Source organism: Amphiura filiformis, chromosome 9 (assembly GCF_039555335.1).
Source record: "Amphiura filiformis chromosome 9, Afil_fr2py, whole genome shotgun sequence".
Classification (NCBI taxonomy): Eukaryota; Metazoa; Echinodermata; class Ophiuroidea; order Amphilepidida; family Amphiuridae; genus Amphiura; species Amphiura filiformis.
This window is the reverse complement of record NC_092636.1, coordinates 53,798,489-53,821,062: the sequence shown is the minus strand read 5'-3', so window position 1 is coordinate 53,821,062 and position 22,574 is coordinate 53,798,489. Positions and strand designations below refer to the sequence as shown.

Sequence of the window (22,574 nt, the reverse complement as noted above, 5' to 3'; positions counted from 1 at the left end):
GGACGAACGGACGAACAGACGGAGAGACATGGTGACTTATAGAGCTGCTACCCGCAGCTAAAAATGCAGTAGTTGTAGTCATTGCCCCTATAATATACATATCTTACTTGTCACCAATGCGCTATAATTTTTGAGAAAAATGCAAAAATAGGCACAAAATTGGCCAAGAATTCTAAAATTTGATTATTTTTTGTAGTAATGTCATCTCAAAAACATCGCTGGCGACTTGTTTCTGGTTTTGTCAGAGTGGGTCATATATAAGAAGTATACATTTTTTCTATGAACACGTGTCAGGTGTTAAATGATATTACATTTATGAACATTTATCATGTTTATGAATGTGTCCTAGGTATGGCATTTGCTCATAAACATTTAATGTTCATTAATTAACTAATGTACTGTATAACCTTTGAACACCTGACATGTTCCGTAGAAAAAATGTATAGTTGAAATGAAATTATTCAATAAGGAATTCTGAAACTGATCGGTTTGCTTGAAATTATAAACCCCATTATGAACATTAATGTGCATCATGTTCGTGTGCTTGGTATACAGATCATTTTCATAATTCCCTATCATTTCAACACTTTTTAGAAATTGCTACTCAGCCAATTGGCCAAAGCATATATGATCACGTCGACTAGTGGCGTCTGCAGGTTTTCAAAAGTGGGGGGCACTGGTCTCGCTTCACCCGGCTGTTAAAAAAATAGCTATTTCCCAATTTTTACCCCGATTTGATGCACGGACACGGCCCCCAGTCTCCCCTGATTCGCACACCACTCAATTTACATATTTATTACCCTCTTCTGAAGAAAAATTTCAGCCCGTCAGACCACCATGTCCCCTCGATATTCTTTAAAGCTTGTTAATTTTGATATTTATAAATATGATAAAATGTGCTCTGATGCACAAGTGCATTTAATATATTCCATAATGCTACCTAAGTAACTCAGGCTTCCTGCAGCTCTCCTCATTGTATTACATTGTAAACACAAAAAACACTTAAATAATAAAACATGCTCCCATCGGATATCCAGTAATAACAGCGTGATGAAATCGATTCATATTTATCAACCCTTAGGGAATAGGAAAACACCTTTCCTGCTCGAGTATGAAAACATTGGTTCAACATCTCAAGAAGAACCATTTGAAATTCATAGCGTGGGAATTCATTTTATTTCCTGCACAATATTGTCTCTTGACAATTTATACACAACATTATATGAACTTAAAGTGGCACTAAGGGCAAAGGCAACAACACCCTGTCCTATGGGTGGACAGACTTTTCAAAATTAACATTGTTACCACATAAATATGAAAATTAATATAAATAAAGTAGTGTTTGGTTGGTAGGGCATTTTTAATGTTTTTTTTTCATTACAAATGTCAGAAATGATCCAAAAAACACAAAAATCTGTAATAAATCAACCAAATTTTATTTTCACTTGCTTTGCTCACATTATTTCCCGGGATTATTTCATCCACGTTCGCAAAAACAATTTTACATGCATACAGAAAACCAAACAAACAAAAATCTCCTAAAAGTGGGTGGACCATGGAAATGGTTGGACAGACCTGTGGAATCCTAAGGGTCATTTTGTAGCCTAATTGATCTTATTTCTTTTACTACCGGTAGTTGCAGTGCAATTAGTTGTTGAGTTTGAACTTGATTATACCAAACAAATTTGTTCTGTTGCTCTAGTATAGGTCCTAAGGGTAAAATGGGGGAAAGTCTGTCATTTGGTGTTTTTATTTCTCAGAACAACTATCCATTCTAAAACCTGAGGGAGGCGGGCACTTGTATTTCAAGATGGATATTATCGTAAAAAGAGTAGTATTTCACAAGTTTTTTTAATGCCCATACAATGTACATCATGTACATTTTTCCATGTACTCCTCATCTCTAGAGGTTGTTTAATATGAGTAATACTATACTCATTGAGTATAGTATATACATACCGAAATTAATGTTCTAAATTGTTTTTATATAGAACTGTCAGGTATTAATTTGCCTTTTTTGTGTGCCTATGTTCCAGGGTTGGTATCAGTGGCGTGTGCAGGATTTTAATATGATTGATTGATTGATTGATTGATTGATTGCAGTTGTTTGATTGATTGATTGATCAAAAGATGATTGCATATTGATGGGGGTAAAGTGGGGGATTAGGTTGTCAATCTGGTCAAACATCATTAAAGTCTTAAAAGAAAGATAATTAGGTATGAGGCAGGGAAGATATATCTTGCTTTTCCCTCGGCACAATCATGAAGCCGAAAGTGACGCTCCTATCACTGAGCAGGTGGAGCACATTTTGTTGCATTAGGAAAAAATAGGCTACAAAATGTACCTCATTGGTGTGAAATTGGAGACAGGTAGAGGAGGGAGAGAGGCCCTCCCCTTATTCACTCATTGCAGAGTCACTGATTTTGTTGGTATTAAAAGCCTTGAAGTGGCTGGGTAAAGTGGTTAGCAGTGTTGAAATAAGCACTTATCCTCTTGTCCAAAAATCACTGGGGACAACCATATTGAGCTATGTACTTATCCCCTGTACTGGACAACAACAACTATTTTTTTGCAACGCATGTGTTTGTTGATGTTTATATTTGGATGACTTGTTTTGATGAGTCAATTTAGAGCAATTGCCTATTTGACAGTCTAAAATTGAGTTGAAGTGCAATTGTAACAACATTTTTGATGTGATCTGTTGTGATCGGCTGTATTTTTACTTTAAAAAAAAATCTAAATTATTTGATATCATCAGGGCATTCCTCATATTCAGTGCAAACATGGCTATCCAAGTCCGTAATGCTGCCCTGGATAAAAACAACACTTATGAAATTCATCAGTTTAATTTTAATAACTTGTCAATTTGTTTTAAGTTGTCCTAACATGTTTTAAAGTGGTTGCGATTGTTAAGTGGAGGAAATGCTTGTCGCACCAAGCAACCAATCATCCATGAAAACATCTCCTGCCACTCTCATTCATGCAATTGTGTGTGTAAAGTGTTACTATACAGAAGACCTAATGTATTATTGCTATGTTCACACAACATCAAGGTTTTTCTATCGTTGATACTGCTATGTGACATTTTGTCACAAACATCGTAGGAAATCACAGCTTATGTAATTGAGTTGTAACCAGGAGTTGTATTTTTTGAACTAATTATTTCCACTCTGATTTTTCTCTTGTTCTCACTTTGCACAGATACTAATACAACTGTGTTGTCATAGCAACAACAGTCACATGATTTGATAGACATCGCATTGCTAACAAGTGTACTATTGCAGCGCTATTCAAAGAAGAGCTAGTCATCAGCTGAGTTGGGTTGTCCGCTAGAACGGTAGTGAATTAATGATTGCTGACATTGACTGAGGGGTGATATTGCACACCATTCTTAGCTTTTGCTGTAATTAGCGAGGGACTTTGTTAACCTTTCTTGGAGGGCTTTTGAACGGAAAGCTAAAAGTAGAGAGCGGTTGTTGCAAGGTGTTCCAGTAGGATATTTTTTACTTGTTGACAGAACTCATCTTTTATTCCAATGTAAGGTAAGCATGTTCTGAAGGAATAATCCTGGTTTTGTTTCACAGAGTTATTAAAAATCCAATTCCTTGGTTTATTATTGCACTGAAAAATGATAATAAAAGGTTTTGAGTCAATTTTGTAATAGAGATTACATTGTAAGTATTCGTTGACTGCTGACAGAAGCAGCAAGGCCTGTTCGCAGGGTGTCCCAGGTGGGAGAATAATTGACAAAGGTCCACTTTTTATAAGGCATTCAAAAAGTCTAATAAAAATTCCCTTTAAAAGGGAAGGCCAGCCTCAATGCAGAAGAGGTCTTGTAAATAGTTTGGGTCACCGTGAAAGGCATTTTTTAGGATCACGCTTACATCCATGTTACATGACAGTTCACCAAACCATCAATGGTGAGAACATGCACACTAAAACAGCAAAAAGCATTAACTCCGATAACTCCTGTCAACTCTTTAATTCATTACTCCAAATTGTTCTGTATTTTTGTCTTTACTGCTTTTTACCCATGCTTATTATTAAAATCAAGAAATACACTGCAGTTGTTAGTTAATTCGCTATGTAAACTCAACTTACATGCACATTTTATTTTAAAATGATTTTATATTATTTCGCAATGTATAGTTTACTATAAAGTAGATAGTGGCAAGCACATGATAAAAGGACTGATCATTCACTACAATCTTCACTTTTAAACTGTATTTTTTGAATGTGTTGATTGTTAGTCCGAAACTCCTGCAAAGCTATGGACATGGCATCTTACCTACTCCATTCTGTAATAGTCTGCATTGTGTGTTTTCTCAGTCTTCAATCATTTTGTTGAATGTAATTTTATGAATCAAATAAAAAAGATAGAAAGTGGCCTCACTTTAGTTATGTGTCATTTTACAGTATTTATAATTTATAAAGTAAGACAATAATTTATTTATTTTCTATAATGCATGCCAAAATATGGGATATATTGTTCAATATTATAGCTAACCCCTAAAAACTTTATTTTCCATCGGATTTTTCCCGTTGAAAAGACAAAACTAATGTTAAAGATAGCAATAATATCATCAATAACATTTTGAGTCAATTTTATCCATAAAACGATACAGGATAGGATAGATAATTACTTTGACTTCAATGTGGTCCATATAATGAAGATTTTGATTCTGCAACATTATTAGATCTGTTATCAACATCAATTATGCACTCACAGGCAACCAAACAAGCAAACATCATGCTATGCTCAGTAGTCCACTGATATGACCTTGTTCCAGTGATCATTCCCGCTAATTACTAATTGTTGACCATGTCATTTTTTTGATATGCTGATTGCTGAACAAGTTTATGTTTATATGTGTAGGCCTAACCTATGATAACTTTTTAAGTCATAATTAATTCAAACATAACTTTGGCAATATACAATCGATTTCGTTCGTTGAAATGGCAAAACATACTTTCTTTTCCTTGCAAATCGAATTAGCAGACATCAAAAACATTTCCACCACAAGAAGTAAAAAAAATAATTCATACCAATAGAAGAAGGCTATAATCTTAGCTAATCTTTAGTGTACACAAATCCCATCTCAGAATTAGATACCAGCCCTATGGGCTGGCGAAAAGGCCTGGAAGCAGCTAATGAAATTATGTTCTACATATTGATAGTCCTAATATTTTGGATGTAGGATATGATAATGTCTTGGTCGATGTGTAGAAGACAGGATATAAAACCTTGTTGAATGATTCAAAACTTTGCAGTAGAAATAGGATGAGCCACTGATTTATTAGGTACTCTGGAAATCACTGAAACTGTGATAAGTTTGCAGGCAAGGGTGAAAATAAGAGAGCTTGAACCAGGGGCCAATTTGGCCTAAAATGTAGTACCTGGTTCACCAAGGTTTGGAGTGAACCAGGGGCCATTTTGGATGAACCAGGGGCCACTTGCAGGTCATTTTAAAGTTTTTCTGTACTTCCATCTCCACACTAATTGTGCAGGTTGAGATTGTGAATAGTTACCTGCTTTTTGCATAGCAGTAGAAATGAACCAATTAATGGTGACACAGATACAAAAAATGGTGGATTAAAAGAGTGAAGATGTGAGATAGTGTAAAATGCAGGGTGGCACTTACTAAAAATTGTTGATGGGGATGCACTGCCACATTGACCTTCATTTTTTCCAATATGCATTCTCACTTAATGAGCCCTTTTATTTTACCCAATTTACTATCACTAAAGAAGACCCAACAAATTTCTGCTAATCTCTTACCAAGTTTTGGCTTATTTCAAGCATTGATTTTTAGGGCCAAGTTGGCTACATTGCCTTTTTCATGACCTGGTGTTATAAAATGTGGCGTTTTGGCTTCTGTTCTGGACAACTACACTTTTTTGTTTGTTTTTACAATAAGGACAAATCCATGGGATTTTTGGGGTGGGTGGGTCGGTCAGATTTTTTTAAACGACTCACTACTATATAGGCCTGTAGGCAATGAACATTGGTCATGTGGAAAGATACGTCAATACTTCACTTCAGACCTTCAATGAGACGAAAGATACACCATAGAAATTGATTCAATTAGAACGACTGCATACATACAGGCATAAGACGCCAAGTTTATTATAAACATTGATGCATGAATGGATAGTTATCAATGTTAAATGAGTTTACAGTAATGATTTTCTTCTTAAGAAAAATGTTGTTGGCCAAATTTAGCTTTGAAATGAAATTTAGACATGGAAAAAGTAATAAAAACCATTAAAATTATAAACTAAAAACTAAAAAATTGTTTAAAGAGCCGACACTGATTTTGGCCAATTTTGGGTCGATCCGTGGAGGGCAAGCAAACAATTTTTTTGGCCTAATAGTGTGCAAATGGTGTGCACCACCTGGCTTCGATATGTGGAGCCTGGGTTTATCTAACCGAAGTCATTATGCATGTTTTTGATAGTGGTATCCTTGAAATTAAAAAATAGAATATATTATCCATTTGGGTGCTTGTACTGTTCTCATCTAGGTCAATTAAAAAGACAACAGAGTTCAGTTAGGCAAAAAAAGTTAATCCAAAAATGGGGTTTTTCACTTTTTTGTTGTGTCCTTAAATGTGAAATGAAGGGGGGACTTAAGTACTTAAGTAAAAGTGTCCTTAAAAAAGGGATATCTTTTACAACTAATTTGTACCTGTTTTCATACAAAATCCATGCATATCAAGTCTGGCTCCTCCTTCTGGCTGGTTCAAGATCAGCGACTGATGATTTTTGAATACATTGTTAGTGTCTAATGAAGTGTGTAACTGTAAAACAATATATTATCCAAATATTCATTAGCGTGAAATGAGCAACGTATTAATATCTATTGATCGATAGATTTAATAGTGATTATAAATCGCTCTCCCAACTGCAAGATATTTTTTGTAGGAATTTATTTTTGTACATGAGCACTGTGAGTTTTGTACATTTTTAACTTGTTTTCAAATTCACCAAATTTAGCTTTTAATTATTTTGTAGGCCAGCACAAAAGGTAAGCATCTCATTTGAAAGAAAAGTCATGCAGGTTGAGATGAAAAGAAAGTTATTGTGAAAAATTCCATTTAAACATTTCATACCTATCATAATTTCCTATTTGCTTTTTGTCATTTTCTTTGCAGCAGCTAAATGCTTGCGGAGGCCTGATACTTAAAGTAATAATTAAAATTCATAACTCCGTAGCCATGGCAACATCTTGTCAAGCGTCATCAATAAAAAACACAATTTGTTCTCATTTTAAGGAGAAACAGTACTAAGTCATAAAATATAAACTGATATAATTTTCCCTCCTTTGGGAGTACAATTTTAGGGCTTGTTACCAGTTTTAAGCAATACTTGTTCAATCAGTATATAGTTAGTGAGAATAATCGTGACATGATCACAGGGGCGGATTTAGGGGCGCAGCCGGCGCGCGCCCCCTCTATTTTTTGACTAGCTAAGGGCGCCGGTAACTTAAAAATACAAAAATTGTAAGAAATTTTAAAAAAGGAACAAATTCGGCCATGAACAGCAAACAATGGGCCAAAACCGTTGAGTTTTCGAGGGGGTAACCCCCTTTAACACATTTTTTTCGTCGTCGACCAAAATGCGCCCCCCTTTATCAAAAATTCCTGGATCCGACCCTGGATCATCATGTCTTAATTGCATGAAATTGTTCAGTAATTATTTCTTGCACGTATGCCACTCACATGTGCATTTTAGAGGCACTTTAAAATGGCTCAATTAGTAAGGTCTACATCTAGGATAGTACTATATGTGATCATCATGAAAGGTTGAATTGTGAAACTGTATCATGGTATGTTATGAAAAATAGTGAAATTGAACTAAGGAAACCAGCCAAGTGCTTTGGGCATAATTAAAGAAGTTCAAAGCTACTTTGATCTGGTTGTAGGTTGTTAATTGTTGTCTCGGCGACGCCAACCTGTCAGTGTTAAAATAGATAACTTCTGAATAATTCATGTGTGCATGTTTATGGTATTGGAAAGGTTTGTAAGCATGCAATGGCTCCGGAACCAAGGGTGGGGGGCTGTGCTGGTGCCCCCCCCCATAATTTTGGTGGGCCTCCAATAATTTAAGGTAAGATTCATAATTTTAGGGTATAATTCATAATAAGGTACAATTCATGTAAAAATGTATGCACTTCAAGAGCTTCCGTGCACCCACCCCCTTCAGCGCTTCGCACCTCGGAGCAGACCTCATGCCCCCCTCCAATATTAAAAATCTTCTGGAGCCTCTGGAATGGTAATGTAGTTCAAGGTTGTACATTTCTTAAAATTGCAATTAACCATTGTCTGATAATGTTCATTACCAAATCATCATTGATTCATTGCTATGGCAAAGATTGCTGCCATTTGTACTCTCGGCTATAGCATGATTTGCATTAATGTGAGTTGATTTGATTTTGAGTCCAAACAATGACATTGGTTTTCTCAGAACTTATGATGTAGGCCAAGAAATTGTCTGCACTAGCACATCTGTGGTTGCATAGTACTGTATTGATCCTTTGCCTTGTCAAAGAATAAGTGTATGGCGAACTATCAGATCCCACATTGTGAGCCCACTGCACATTGATTGATTTTGCACTTTTGCACATTGATTATCACCTGCGCATCAATACTAGGGATATAGGCCTATATATGAGATGTTTAAATGGATCAGAGGTTAAGCGACCCCAAGGGCCCTATCCCTTTCAAAAAATCACTAACCTTTAAATTTAGTTGGTTTTAACACTGGAATTATGGAAACTTTTGGGCTTCATAACTGCTTTAAATTGTTGGTCAAAAGTATATAAAAGTATATTTGGAATGGCAAAGACTTGGTGAATCCATCTGTAAATTTGGGCAAAAATGCACAGTTTTGGAGAAAATTTCAAAAAGACTAACATATCAAAGCCCTTTACCCACCTGCCCAATTGAGCATACGATACAGCCTAGGCCAAAAAAAAGAAGATGTTTACTTGCCCTCAACCGACTGACTCTAATTTTGGAAATCAGAAAAAAAAATTTTCTTTTCAAATTTTTGCATTCTGAAGATGTAAAAAAAAATGTATTTTTAGAGTTTGTGTTCAACATTTTAGTTGTTTTGTAATGTTAGTTGATTCATTTTGACACCAAAATTGTCCGATTTTCCATATTTTGAGCCTTAAAAAATCCAGAGTGAATGACCCAATTGTTAAAATTCATTTGAGGGCAAGCAAACATTTTTTTCCTTTGGCCTTATAGACATGCATTCATCATCCATTCCATTGCATATATTCTCACAAATATTGCAATGCTGGATATATCATTAGAGTAATCGCTGCATGGCTCTGACAAAGAATTGCGGGTCATTTCATTACCAGGGGCAAAAGATTTGCAAAGAAAAAAATTGCAAATTGCATGGAAAAAGAAACAAATTTGTAAAGTGCCAAAATTGCTTGCCCTCTTGCCTGCCAAATATTGCTTGCTTGCCCCTCTCCCTTCTGGCTTGCCAAACCCCCCCCCCCCCATAATTTTACCCTTTTACCCTAGTGGGGCTCATATTATAAATTATTCTACGGTCTCTACAACTTAAGGCTGTCATTTCATTTTTGCAAATGAAATGGCTGAATGTGATTTTAGTAAAGCTACATATTTTACTGCAATTTGGCATGAAATTAGTGAATTGCACAAAATAATCAAATTGCATGGACCAAATTAAATTAAATGGAGAAAGACATATTTTGCAGCACAGGATTTTGCGCCATGCAAATCAGTGGGCATTGATGCAGCACATACATTGCAAAATGTTGAGCATTTTCTTTTTCTATGATATGATAGATAAATAGAAGACATAATGATAGAGCAGAAAAGCAATTTTCCATGAGAAGCAAAAAGCAAATTGTTTTCTTCTCAATGTATGAGATCAATCACCAAAAGAAGTTGTGTCCCGGAGTTGTGTATCAAACTTAATTGGCAATGAATTGGCAGATTTCTGCTCTATGTAAATTGTTCATGTTTTACTGAAGTAATTTCAGGTCTCTACCATTTGCTCTTTTGTAAATGTTACATTATATTGTATATCTTTCTTTCGTTCGTTCGTTCGTTCGTTCGTTCGTTCGTTCTTTCTTTCTTTCTTTCTTTCTTTCTTTCTTTCCTTTCCTTTCCTTTTCTTTTCTTTTCTTTTCTTTTCTTTTCTTTTCTTTTCTTTTCTTTCTTTTCTTTTCTTTTCTTTTCTTTTCTTTTCTTTTCTTTTCTTTTCTTTTCTTTTCTTTTCTTTTCTTTTCTTTCTTTTCTTTTCTTTTCTTTTCTTTTCTTTTCTTTTCTTTTCTTTTCTCTTCTCTTCTCTTCTCTTCTCTTCTCTTCTCTTCTCTTCTCTTCTCTTCTCTTCTCTTCTCTTCTCTTCTCTTCTCTTCTCTTCTCTTCTCTTCTCTTCTCTTCTCTTCTCTTCTTCTTTTCTTTTCTTTCCTTTCCTTTCTTGTTTTATTTAAATTTATTTGTTTGCTTGTTTGATTAGTATGCTATTAGTGGCTAGTATAATACATATAATATTTTAGCTGGAATTGATATGTGTACGTAATAACATCAGTCTCATCTTCTGTACTGACACTGCACATCCAAATAAAGTGAAACTTGGAATATAACATGTTTACAACATGTAAATTTATCAGCAAAGATAATTTATTAACAACCAATTGAAATATTTCAATGCACAATTTGTCAGATCCATGACATGATATAATTTGAATCTTATTCTTGGCAAAGATGGGTCATAGATCACAAATCAGTTGTGACATACCTAAATTGACAAAGGAGATTTGTCTTATAATGCGAAGGCAGAAATTTTGATTAGACAAAAATAGCAACTGATAATAATGCTGTATGTGGCATCAGCCTCAGGTAATTGATTATGGAGGATGGATGCACATCTTATGTATTGGCATACTGGTCAAAAATAGTGTAGGTACATTATACATGGAGGTAGGGATATCACTTTCAAAGAGCTCTGTAAATTGCATTTGATAGAGACCTTGGCACTTTTTGTTTAATTTTGATTTATTTTAAAAAAAATTCATTAATTTTTTTGGCAAGAAAATAAAAAAGTTGAGGATTTTTTTAGAGGCGGTCGGGTTGTGCCAATACAACGATATTTTTAGATATGCAAATAGACTAATTCTTAGGTTGAGCTAGGAGTTGGGTTTCAGTAATATCCTGTCTAAATGAAATGAAATTGTCCTTGACCAGGCATATGAGATGTGCCACCATAGTACAGTTTAATTTCTCTCTATCTTGTGACATATCCAATATAAACGGCCATACGGGGATGTGCTGCTGAAATTTGGCCCTTAAAGGAAATCTGTACCACAAACTAATCAATGGCTAATATAGTTATATACCCTAAATTAAACATACCAGACGCTCTATATGAATTTCGAATATTCCTAACAAAGAAAAAGCACTTTTAATCCTTCGTTTCTGCGATTCAAGGGAGCCGCCATGATAGCTGCTTTGAATCCTTTCTGCCACAAACGGTAGTGTAACCTTTCACACAGACCCACGGCGAAGCGTGTGTTGCTGTATGGCATTCGCGACCCCTACAGCTTAATTTTGGTTTTTAGTGCTGTTTTTACTTTTCGTTCTCAAAAGACATTGTTGATCATAAATATTACTTAAAATACATTTTTTTATGTTCTTCTGTAGTTTTATGGGTAGAATTTGTCGCGTTTTCTTTTGAACGAATGTTGAATCTAAACTTTGGTAGTATTCGCTTCATGTCACCAAAGTTCACGAGGGACGAGGCTTGTGGCACGGATTTCGCTGGTTTCAAAATCGGGTACCGTTACAGCGTAATAAAAATACATCGGGTATCAATATGGCAGCCACCATGGATCGCAAACTCACCGCTAATCGTCGTAAGGAATTAAGAATTTCTCCTTTATTTGGACGTATATAAGCTGTTTGTTATTGCTGCAACTATATAGCCATTGATTAGTTTATGGTACAGATTCCCTTTAAGGCTGCGATCACATAGAAGTATACGGTATATGATATTTGCTATACGAAATACGCTCATTTCGATCAGGCTGAGTCAGGGTCTTAGCTAGCCACCTGTCTGGCCGTCATTTTAGACGGGGAGTTTGCTCCTGGGACGGGCAAAATTAATGCCTTTGACAGATGATTTATTATAAATTGTATGTTTTGAGAAGCTAATTGACCTTCCCAGCAGACCCAACCTGTAGAACAAGGCCACATCAGCACACATTTGAACTCCCCGAACCCCCAATGGGCTATAGACGTCTGGTAAATGTTTTAAAGGTAAAATTAGGACAGGCAATTTTATTCAAATGACGGGCAACCCTCAATTTCTAGCTAAGACCCTGGGCTGAGTTAACATTTGAGTATATTATGTGAACTCAGCCAGCGTATTTTGTATAGCGAATACCGTATACTTCTATGTGATCGCAGCCTTATGTGCGAAAATTCTTATTGATGGGTAATTTTTTTCCAAAATGTTTTGAAATTTGTTGGGAAATTGAACCAAAATTATGTTGTGAATCTTGAGCCAAAATGTCCCAAAGCTTAAAAAACAGGGGCGGCGCCAGGGTATTTTGATAGGGGGGGGGGCAAAACAATTGTTGAAATTTGTTATGGGGCGCGACAGCGCCGCCTGGCGTCGCAGCTTGCGCGACGAGGGTGTGTGTGAGGGGGATGTGCCCCCCCTCAGAATTTGGAAAATTTTTAAAATGAAAGCACAAATGAAGCCATTTGATGCACCTTTTTCGGGTTATTCATTTATTTTCCAACCGCATATTTTTATGGATTTCATTCACGGGCCCGACTTTCAGCCCGCTGGTTTTAGGCATGGACCTACTCAATTAGTAAATCTAGCACCTTTTGGCAACAAAATAAGTTCATTGTACAAATGTGCACGAAGTGAAATATGGTGGAAATGTTAAACAAGTCGCGCGAAGCGCGAAAAATTGGCACTTTTTAGGCTAAAATGGCCAAATATGAGGTTACTTTGGTCAGAAACCCATGCACATACGGGCATCAACATTAGGGAATGATTGTATGGACCATCTACCCTATCAAAATATTGGGGATTTGTGCCCCACACCGGTCGGATCTCTACGCCTCTGGTCGCAACTTGTGTATGTTAAGTCAGTTGCATTGTATATGATATGCCGGGTTTTTTATTATAAATTGGCACGATAAAATTATATGAAGGGGGGGTCTTAAGGTTGGAAATATTTCAATCAGGAGCGAGACGGGAGGTATAGTTGCCCCTATGATCACTAAAAGCCCAAAACTCCACTTTGCGAAGCGTGAAGCGCAGCTAAAAAACCCTGTTTTTTGTGCTTTTTCAATTAAAAAGGACAAAATTTGCCCATTCAGCGAGTGTAGCGGCGAAAAAAACTAGGTTCTTTATGAGTTGGGAGAAAAGGCAAGAGAAGCCATGTGACTTTTATGGGGAAAATTTGCGAAAATGGGCCCAAAATATAAAACCAACAACTTTAAAACCGCGTGAGGTCAGCATTTCACAAGGGGCAAGATGTCCGAAGGGGAGTTTCCTCCTTCTAACCATGGCCAGGGAGGAATGGCTCCTTTTCTTCTTCTCCTCCTCTCTTTCTCTCCCTCTCTTTCTCTCTCCTTCTTCTCTTTCTCTTTTCCTTCCTTTTACCTCTTTTTGAAAATCATAGGGGGCAATTGCCCCCTTGCCCCCCTATGGCGCCGCCCTGTTAAAAAAAAACAAATTGAAAAAAAACTGTTGTACGAAAATCTGGGCCTTGGTTATAGAAATGGGTGCCATATGTTGGCTTTTACAGATTCTTAGAGGCATGCCCTACCCAAACCAAACCTGAGTACCTCCCCCAGGCCCAAATGTATAAAAAATGTTCTAATGCTACATTTGAGATAAATGACTGTTTTTCAGCTCGGGGCAAAAAGATGTTTTTGGCGGTGAAATCAAATTTTTATGTGTTTCATAATACAGGCTGAAAATGCTACAATATATATTTTAAGTGAGTGTACATAATAAGTCATTTACTGTTCTATGCTGTAACTTATTAATGTGAACTTCGCAATAAGCTTGGTATTATCATTTTTGCTAGTGCTGAAAATGTAGAAAACAAGTGAACTGAGATATAATAATAATAATAATAATGGACATTTATAAAGCGCACAAAACAAAGGGTCTCTAGGCGCTGCACAAAAGGAAAAATACCGTAAACTACAAACATCTTAAAAACTACATAAGCATAAAAACCCATCAAAATTCAAATCAATCAATCAATTCATAAATCTTAATCTACAACAGGATAAAACCAGCAATCATAATAATACACAAACAATGATGCTGAACCAATTTACACTTAAAGCTAAAAAACGACTAAAATCAGCCAAATATACACATGCTGAGATTATTAAAACACAATAATCAATCTTGGAGTACATAATCAGAAATAATGTGAAATAACATGGTTCATGAAAGCAGTTCAGTTGTAAGCCTGGTTGAAAAGATGAGTTTTGAGATGTGTTTTAAATTGGTAAATTGTGCCGGAGTTTTTAATATGAGAAGGAAGACTGTTCCATAACTTGGGTGCGATCACAGAGAAACTTCTTCCATAGGTAGTTGTGTGGCTGGAATGCTCGCGAAGCAAGTTCTGTGAAGATGATCTTAAAACCCGACTTGGAGTGTAATGCGACAATTAGATCAGAGAGATAGACTGGCGCCTGACTATGAAGAATCTTGAAAGTCAATAGCAGAATTTTGTAGGCTATTCTCTCCCTGATCGGAAGCCAGTGCAGCTGGTACCTAACTGGCGTAATGTGTTCAGATTTCTTTGTCAGCGTAACTACTCTGGCTGCAGCGTTTTGGACGCGTTGAAGTTTTTGGAGTTCTTTTTCTGGAAGGCCAGCGAGTACACAATTACAGTTATCTAAACGTGAGGTCACAAATGCATGCACCAATTTTTCGGTGTTGACAGAATCCAGGTATCGACGCAATTTGCCAATCCTATGGATTGCGTACGATGCACGCCGACAGACACTATTGACATGGCTAGTCATTGACAACTTCTCATCGAACAAGACACCCAAGTTGCGAACCTCCGCTGAAGAAGAAATGGTAGTGTCACCAATAGTGATGGTCACTTCAGGTACGTTTTTGGCGTACCGAGACCTTACATGGAGCAACTCGGTTTTACTGTCATTAAGCATAAGTTTATTGTCAGAAAGCCATGCCCGGATGTCACAAATACAGGCTTCAAGCTTAGCCAACGTGTTAGTACGCTCAGATGGTTTAATGATAACATACAACTGGCTATCATATGCGTATGACATGCATGACAGGTCATGAAGTTCAACAATGTCTTCTATTGGTGAAGAATAAGCAACAAATAATTCTGGACCAACAACTGATCCTTGTGGCACTCCCCATTCCATGGTCGTAGGATCGGACTCTCCGCCATCAATGAGAATAGATTGCTTTCTCTCATTGAGATAAGAAGCAAACCAACAATGAGCAGTTCCTCTCACACCAAAACGTTCTTTCAGTCGACGCAGCAGAATACCGTGGTCAACGGTGTCAAACGCCGCTGACATATCAAGCAAAACTAACACCGCTTCACCATGGTCATCAATTGCGTTCAGAAGATCATTGTTGACCTTAAGGTAGAAACATCGGCTACGGTGTCATGCACAGATTTGGTTTAAAATGATACAGGATGTGTAGTTGGGTGAGAAAAACATGCCTGCCAAATTTTAATTTTTGCCAACAAAGCGTTTTTGAGTTATGCCATTTTTTATCATCAGGAAACCCCATTGACTTTGTACATAAAGTGGTTTTGACACCAAGCCTCGTTCACTAAAATTGGTAAAAGTTTGAAAATGGATACTATGTTTAAATATTATTGTTCTCCTTTCTATCCCCTTTATAGAACTGCTTTTTGGATCTTTTTATTACAAAAATGTTACCAAATAATATTAGTGACTTTTTTTCTATAAATTGGGTCATTGAAGGTAATGTTAGTACTTGCTCAAATTTTCTTGATTTGATCTAGAAACACTGAATGACCCAATTTCATAATTATTGTCTGAGCTAACCATAGGGCCAATTTTAACAAACAAGGTGTCATATGAAAGGTTATTAAATTTAGAAACTTTTCTCGCCAGCTTTTTATAATAAAGTGTTTCTATTTTAAGTTATGGGTGTTTCTAGATTTCCCTAATTTAAAAATAGAAAAAATGATTTTTCTCAAAAAATAAACACTTTATCAACAAAATCTGGCGAGAGAATTTAGATATTAGGCTTATTAACCACTCCACAAACTATGGAAACCATATCACATTCCCTCTAGGCTAGCAATAATTATTTGTAGAAAAAATTAGGGAATTTTCAAAAAATAAAGAAAAACATAAGAAATGTTTAAATTTTCATGAAACATTAAAAATAAGTGGCATAAAGACTTATCTTAAATTGGTTATATATTTGATATGGATACATAATTCTGATTTGATATAGTGGCTATTTTCCTGCATGGGCCTATTATCCGATGCTCCTACCTTAAGCAGAGCTTAATATATGGTATCATCAATTTTTCATCAGCTGCATGTATTTGCTGCCAAGCAATGTTTTGACATGCAATATGTATCATTGGAATTGGAAAGATATCAGTAATTATATCACATAAATTCTAGACAGTTCATTGGTTGATTACCATTTATCATTTTTACCATCACCCACTCCGTGTGATAGTCTTTACCATAGTGCTCTGCCAGAGGCGCCTGCGCCAAGCCGCGCTGACTCTTGGACTCGCCGATTTAGTTATGGGGTGGACCCCAAAATGTGAAGTATATCACGGCAAAACATGGTGTTATGTTAATGAAAAAATGTATTTCCTACCTTAAATAGTATTTTAGTAATAGAATTTATGCATGAGTGATATACAACAAATATTAACTGTCTTAAATTCGTGTAATGGTCGAAATATAATCACGAGGTGAAAGATGGATTGTTCCATTCCACTCGCCGTTCCGGCTTGTCGAATGGAACAATCCATCTTTCACCTCGTGATTATATTTCGACCATCACACTCATAGACAGTTAATATTTTGTATACTATATGTTGGATCACCTCAAGTCAGGTAGTGATGTAGGTGCTAATATGTCGCTGGTCACAGTATCAAATCACGCACATAAAGTTAATCGCACAGACCCTACATGCACACATACAAGAGTGGTATGTCGACACGCTTACAGTGCGACTGAAAAAGCATTGTAGTCACTAACAAACTTTAGGTGAACCAAAGAATACTTGGTGTGTTTTTGATCAGTAAAAGTAATGTATTCCAGTTTATATTACCTAATTTCTAATTATTGTCTTTCTGTCTTTATTATTTTTTTCAGATGTGATAACAAAAACATTTAAATAAACCTGGACTATGAAATAAGGACATGGCTGAGGAACATTTCAGTGCAAATTTATAACATCTTTGCGAGTTGTAATTTTGGAGTTGCCATAGGAACCAAGTGAGCATTGCATCATGGGATGCGGCGGGTCTAATCAAGCTAAGTGTGAGATGGGCTCCACTGAAAAATGTAAGTTACTCAAAATGATTATGGTGTACAGCCAAACATCTCTGTTTTGTATATATATGTGACCAAGTATCAAGTATGAGCCCAATATGACCAAACCAAGCAAAATTAGGACAACATCGCAATACCATGAAAACTCAATTTTTAGATTTGAATAATGTTTTAGAACATTGGACAAATTTTAATCTTTACCCAGAGTAGCCAGCACATATATATATATACGTTGGAAGAATAAAAAACCTGGTGCATTTGGCCGGATTTTAACCAGCAACCTTCGTTATATTAGCATGACGCTCTAACCAATTGAGCCACAGAGGTATGTTTGAAGATTGAAATCAATAGATATACTAGGTTCGAATGTTGCTCAGCACATTCCTATGTAGATTTCAATTTCCCGCTGTTCTCCAGCATTCCTCTGTTAGAGCACCGTGCTAGTATTACAAAGTGTGTTGGTTCAAATCGGGCCAGATGCACTGGTTTATATTCAATATGTGTGTATGCTGACTGCTTTGGGTAAAGGTTAATAATAACTTGATGTCTAGAACTGTAATCAGCTTTCTCGCTGTATTCGGCCCCGAGTGTCATGTCAAAAATGCACATTTTCACCAAAACTAGGTAAGTCTTCATAAATCTAATGCTATGTACTTAAAGTGTATGAAATATAGACGAAATTGCGACGATTATATGAAAATTTTGACCTTCCGTATCATTGAAGATATAAATAAAGTTTCCCAAAAGGCATAAAATTGTAAGCTCCTCGGAAAAAAATATTCATATTTACTGCCGAAAGAAGAGATTATTAACAAAAACGGTTGGAAATTTATCCTAACCATGTGTGTTACCTGTCTGCAAAAGGAGTTTAATTTTCGGACTTCGAGGACTGTGAAATGTTAAAATATCAATTTTAATAATTTGCCATAAAATTTGTATTATAGCGCCAATTTCAAAAAATCAAAATTATTTGATATCAGAAGGACATTCTTCATATTAAGAATGCAATTTGATGTGTCTGATGTGCTCTCAGGTCCCAAAATAAATACTGTGTCAACGTTGCTACCCCAGCCCTTAAGGGAGGGGTAATGGGCAGGAACCTGGTTTGGATTACAGAGGGAGTGTGCCTGCAAGAGACACAGCCATCAGAAAAGGAATAGCTCAGATCGTGCGCCAAATAAGTTAGGAGTTCAAAAGTTGATATTTTTCCCAGCCTTGAAAAAAATTAGGCAGAGCTGGGAATCGAACCCGGGACCTTGCGGTTCTGAAACTCAATGCAATTACCACTAACCCATATCAAAAAAATAAGGTAGCGGATGCCTACCCGGTGCTGATCCGCAAGGTATCCGATACCTTGTGGATGTCATTTTTAAAGACATCCGATGGCACCCGCTAGCGGATTAGTTTTCGGATGCCTCAAAGTCAGAGGTGGAGCTACCGGGTAGGTATCCGGTACCTTAACAAGTTATCCAAAAAGGCACCCGCTAACTTAGTCAGGGCACCCGCTAACTTAGTCAATAAAAAGGAGGCATCCGAAAGGTATCCACTATTAACTTAGTCAATAAAAGGAGGCATCCAAAAGGTATCCGCTAAGGTCATGTGATCACCAACTGCCATTTCAAATTTGCTGTTGGATTCATGCAACATGCTGTTCTCTTGATGGTGGTGTTTTGGTCTCTTCACACAAATCATTCATTTTTTATGGAGAATTTTATGCTACAGATGACTACAATGACTATATTTATACACATGTTGATGCACAGGTAAATTAAAGATTTGCAGAGTTGCATTTCAAGCAGTAAATGTTATAAGCTTAATTATTTTGATGTAAACATCATTAAAGTGGTTATAGTGAAAAACATTGGCTATTTAAACAAAACAGCTCATAGGGATTTGAATGGTAAAATAGAACTCAAAAACAACTTTGATAATATTTTCCTCATTTTGCTTATTCGGGTCATTTATAGATTAATTGTCTTACCATTAACTACCATCTAACTTTTTATGTAGCCTCCGCAGTAAAACACCTGGAAGAAATATGCAGGATGCACTAGACTGATGGGTTCTCATCGTTATGGTGCATTACCCACAACCTCTTTGCTGTACTTAGCATTTTACTCACATTACCTGCCTTTTCACACACCAGTGAAAACTTGATGGTGATTATTAATTATTCAGTACTTGAGAATAAAAGTGCAGTGATGCAGAGTGCACAGTATACACATGCTTGTAAGGCAAGCCATCCAGTTGATACTAATGATGCTATCAGCGGCATGATCTACCTGATAGTTTCTCATCATTAAGTCATGCTTCAGATATCACTATTAAGTATTATGTTCACTTTTCAAAGCATTTTGTTAAGGAACTGTGCAATAATTAAGAGTCCTGGTGATGGTAAAATGGTAGGGGGGTAATAATTTTTTAGCCAGCCAAAAAAAAGGGGAGCAAGCAGTCTTTAGCAGGTCTAAAAGGTAGGCTAGCAATTATTGGCACACTTTTGAGTGACACATTTTAAATAACATGCTCTAAAAAGGCTTATTAGAAAAGCAGTACTGAAATATTCAAATATATTTATGCAAAATTTTCCACTCCCCAAACTCGCACTATATATCTAGTGTGCAAATCGGGAGCCCAAAAATGTGGCATGCAAGGGGGGGGGGGCAAAGATTTTTGGCAGGCTGAAGGGGGGGGGGGAGGCAAGCCATTTTAGGCAGACCAATTAAGAGGAAATTTTACCTGGGCTCATCATTTTTGCACAGCCCCTTACAAACATTCCACTCTCTACCATTTTTTCCAAATATTGTGATAAAGTATGTGTCTTTTTGCCAATAATTATATCCATTGAAGATCGGGTGAACAAAATGATGTGATAGAAATAACAGAAATCATTCCTAAAAATTAAGGCTATGAAGTTTTCACCTTGTGTGCAAGGAATTACTTTCAAGGTGACAAAAAAAATTGGTGCATCCGTCGAAGCTATCAAAATATTTCGATCGTCAGTGCTGTTGGCACGTCTGCAGAGATTAAATTGACTTGAACGTGATATAGAAAAGACTTTTGTGATGATTGTTATTGTAATTACTTTTCATCCTAACTTAGAGGTAAAATTTCAAATTTGCTGTTTTTACATTTTCCATATATGTGATGCAGGGGCTATTATTAGATTCACTGATTGCAAAACAAAGCATCATTCTTGACATTCTGCAGTCACCTCCCTCCATATTTTATATAAATGCAAAAATAGAGTGTTAATTACATTATAGCATTCACCCTATTGGTTGCCATGACAACTAAACATATGATATGTATTCCAATTCAGTTTATGTATACACTAATGTGGATGATATTGAGATTTCTGTTCACTTTTTATGCATCAATAGAAATGATTTTCTTGTCAAGGATGACTATTTCCAATATTAAAATATCAAACGACAGCTCAGTGCATTAATTCAAAATTAATTTTAAAACATGGTCATTGTACTATGAGTAAAGTGTTGCTATGTTTGGTTGCTATGCATAGGATGATATTGTTTATGTCATAAGCCTGCTAGTCTGGTCGCATCCAATAATCTTCTCCGATTCATTATTTTGTAATTTACCAATTGATTTGTAATATGGCTTTAATTTATTATTGTGATTTCCTTTTAAAAGGATTTATACCGACGTCACATTTTGTCTACATCTTGTACATTAGCAGTGTCTATACCAGCATTATCCAGCATAGTAAGAAATGCTTTTTAGGGAGAGGCTGGCAAGTACTAATTGCTAATTTTGATGCATTCAGAAATATGTCCAGTAAATATCGATTAAAAAAAAAAAAAAACTGTCTTGCTGGAATAAATGTAAAGAATAGGTTCAATTTAAAAAAAAATTAAAATCTACATTAATACTTTGCGAGAATCAATTGCAAGAATCAAGATAAATTTTTGTACTGAATGACAAAATACTAGCGCTGCAAAACAAGATTTATCTCATTTTGTGTAATCTGTCAACAGTAAATTATCAGTACATTGTGTACTCTCATGTACACAAACAAACTAATTAATTAAATTTGATTTCTGTCCTTCTCAATCCAGTTCTTCACTGGACGTCCATCTGATGTACTATAATTTGCTATTGCAATATAAACATATGAGATTTAATTAATTCTGGAGTGCCGGTGACAATAGAGGATAGCCGGCAGTAATCATCCGCGATTTATTCATTTGCTATTATTAGTTCCTAGTACAGGTAGCTGTTGGGAGGTTGGGCTTAATGATGACCTCTTGAACCATACAGATATTTATTACTGATGATTAAATCTGATCAATGCAATTTAATCTTTATGAAGGAGACTTAATCTGATGAGATAATAATAACTCAGGGTGTCTCCAATATCTTACGTAATTCGTTAAGGGATGGGGTATGAACGTTTGGACAGTATTTATTGTGGGACATTAGAGCACATCAGACATATCGAATTTCATTCTGAATACGAAGAATGTCCTTCTGATTTTTTTAATCATTCAATCATGTGTAAGGCAGGAAATTAATTGGGCCATTACTCAGAATAGCAATTTTGCAAAAATATCAAGGTATCATCAACACAATTATCCATATCTTGAAACGTATTGATGCTAATCATTTTAAAGCTTATTGTCTAGTACTTACACTTTTAATCAAATCATGAAATGTCAAAAATGCGACTAGGTTTTGTCAGAGCAGGTCACATAACGTGTCTGTGTAAAAATGTAATTACATTATCTTTGCTGATTATTCAAATATAAATGCATTGATTTGTTTGGTGTGACTGCAGGGCCATGTATGCCACATGATCTGATTGCATAACCCTACCAAACTATACGCACAAAACGATTGGCAGGGTGATCACAGGTTACATGCATGGTTTGTTATCCCCGGACTGCTGGTTGGCACCCGAGGGGTCAGTGGTTAATGACTTGGGCCTAGAAAACAACTTTTCTCTTCATCTTCTTTTCTATTCAGTGCTAAGTTCAAT

General features: G+C 36.1%; 1 protein-coding gene across 7 annotated transcripts in view; it reads left to right on the top strand.

The window, feature by feature from the left end:
* LOC140161166 (serine/threonine-protein phosphatase with EF-hands 2-like) overlaps nucleotides 1-22,574 on the top strand; it is a 224,443-nt gene that overhangs the window by 8,124 nt on the left and 193,745 nt on the right. For 5 of the 7 annotated variants that reach the window (XM_072184609.1, XM_072184607.1, XM_072184606.1 and 2 more), the window contains exons 2-3: nucleotides 3,203-3,543; nucleotides 17,399-17,590. In XM_072184609.1, the coding sequence (XP_072040710.1) occupies nucleotides 17,536-17,590 (55 nt within the window). In that variant the 5' untranslated portion in view covers nucleotides 3,203-3,543; nucleotides 17,399-17,535. The remainder of the gene's footprint in view (nucleotides 1-3,202; nucleotides 3,544-17,398; nucleotides 17,591-22,574) is intronic. The other 2 variants (XM_072184603.1, XM_072184605.1) reach the window with 2 other exon arrangements.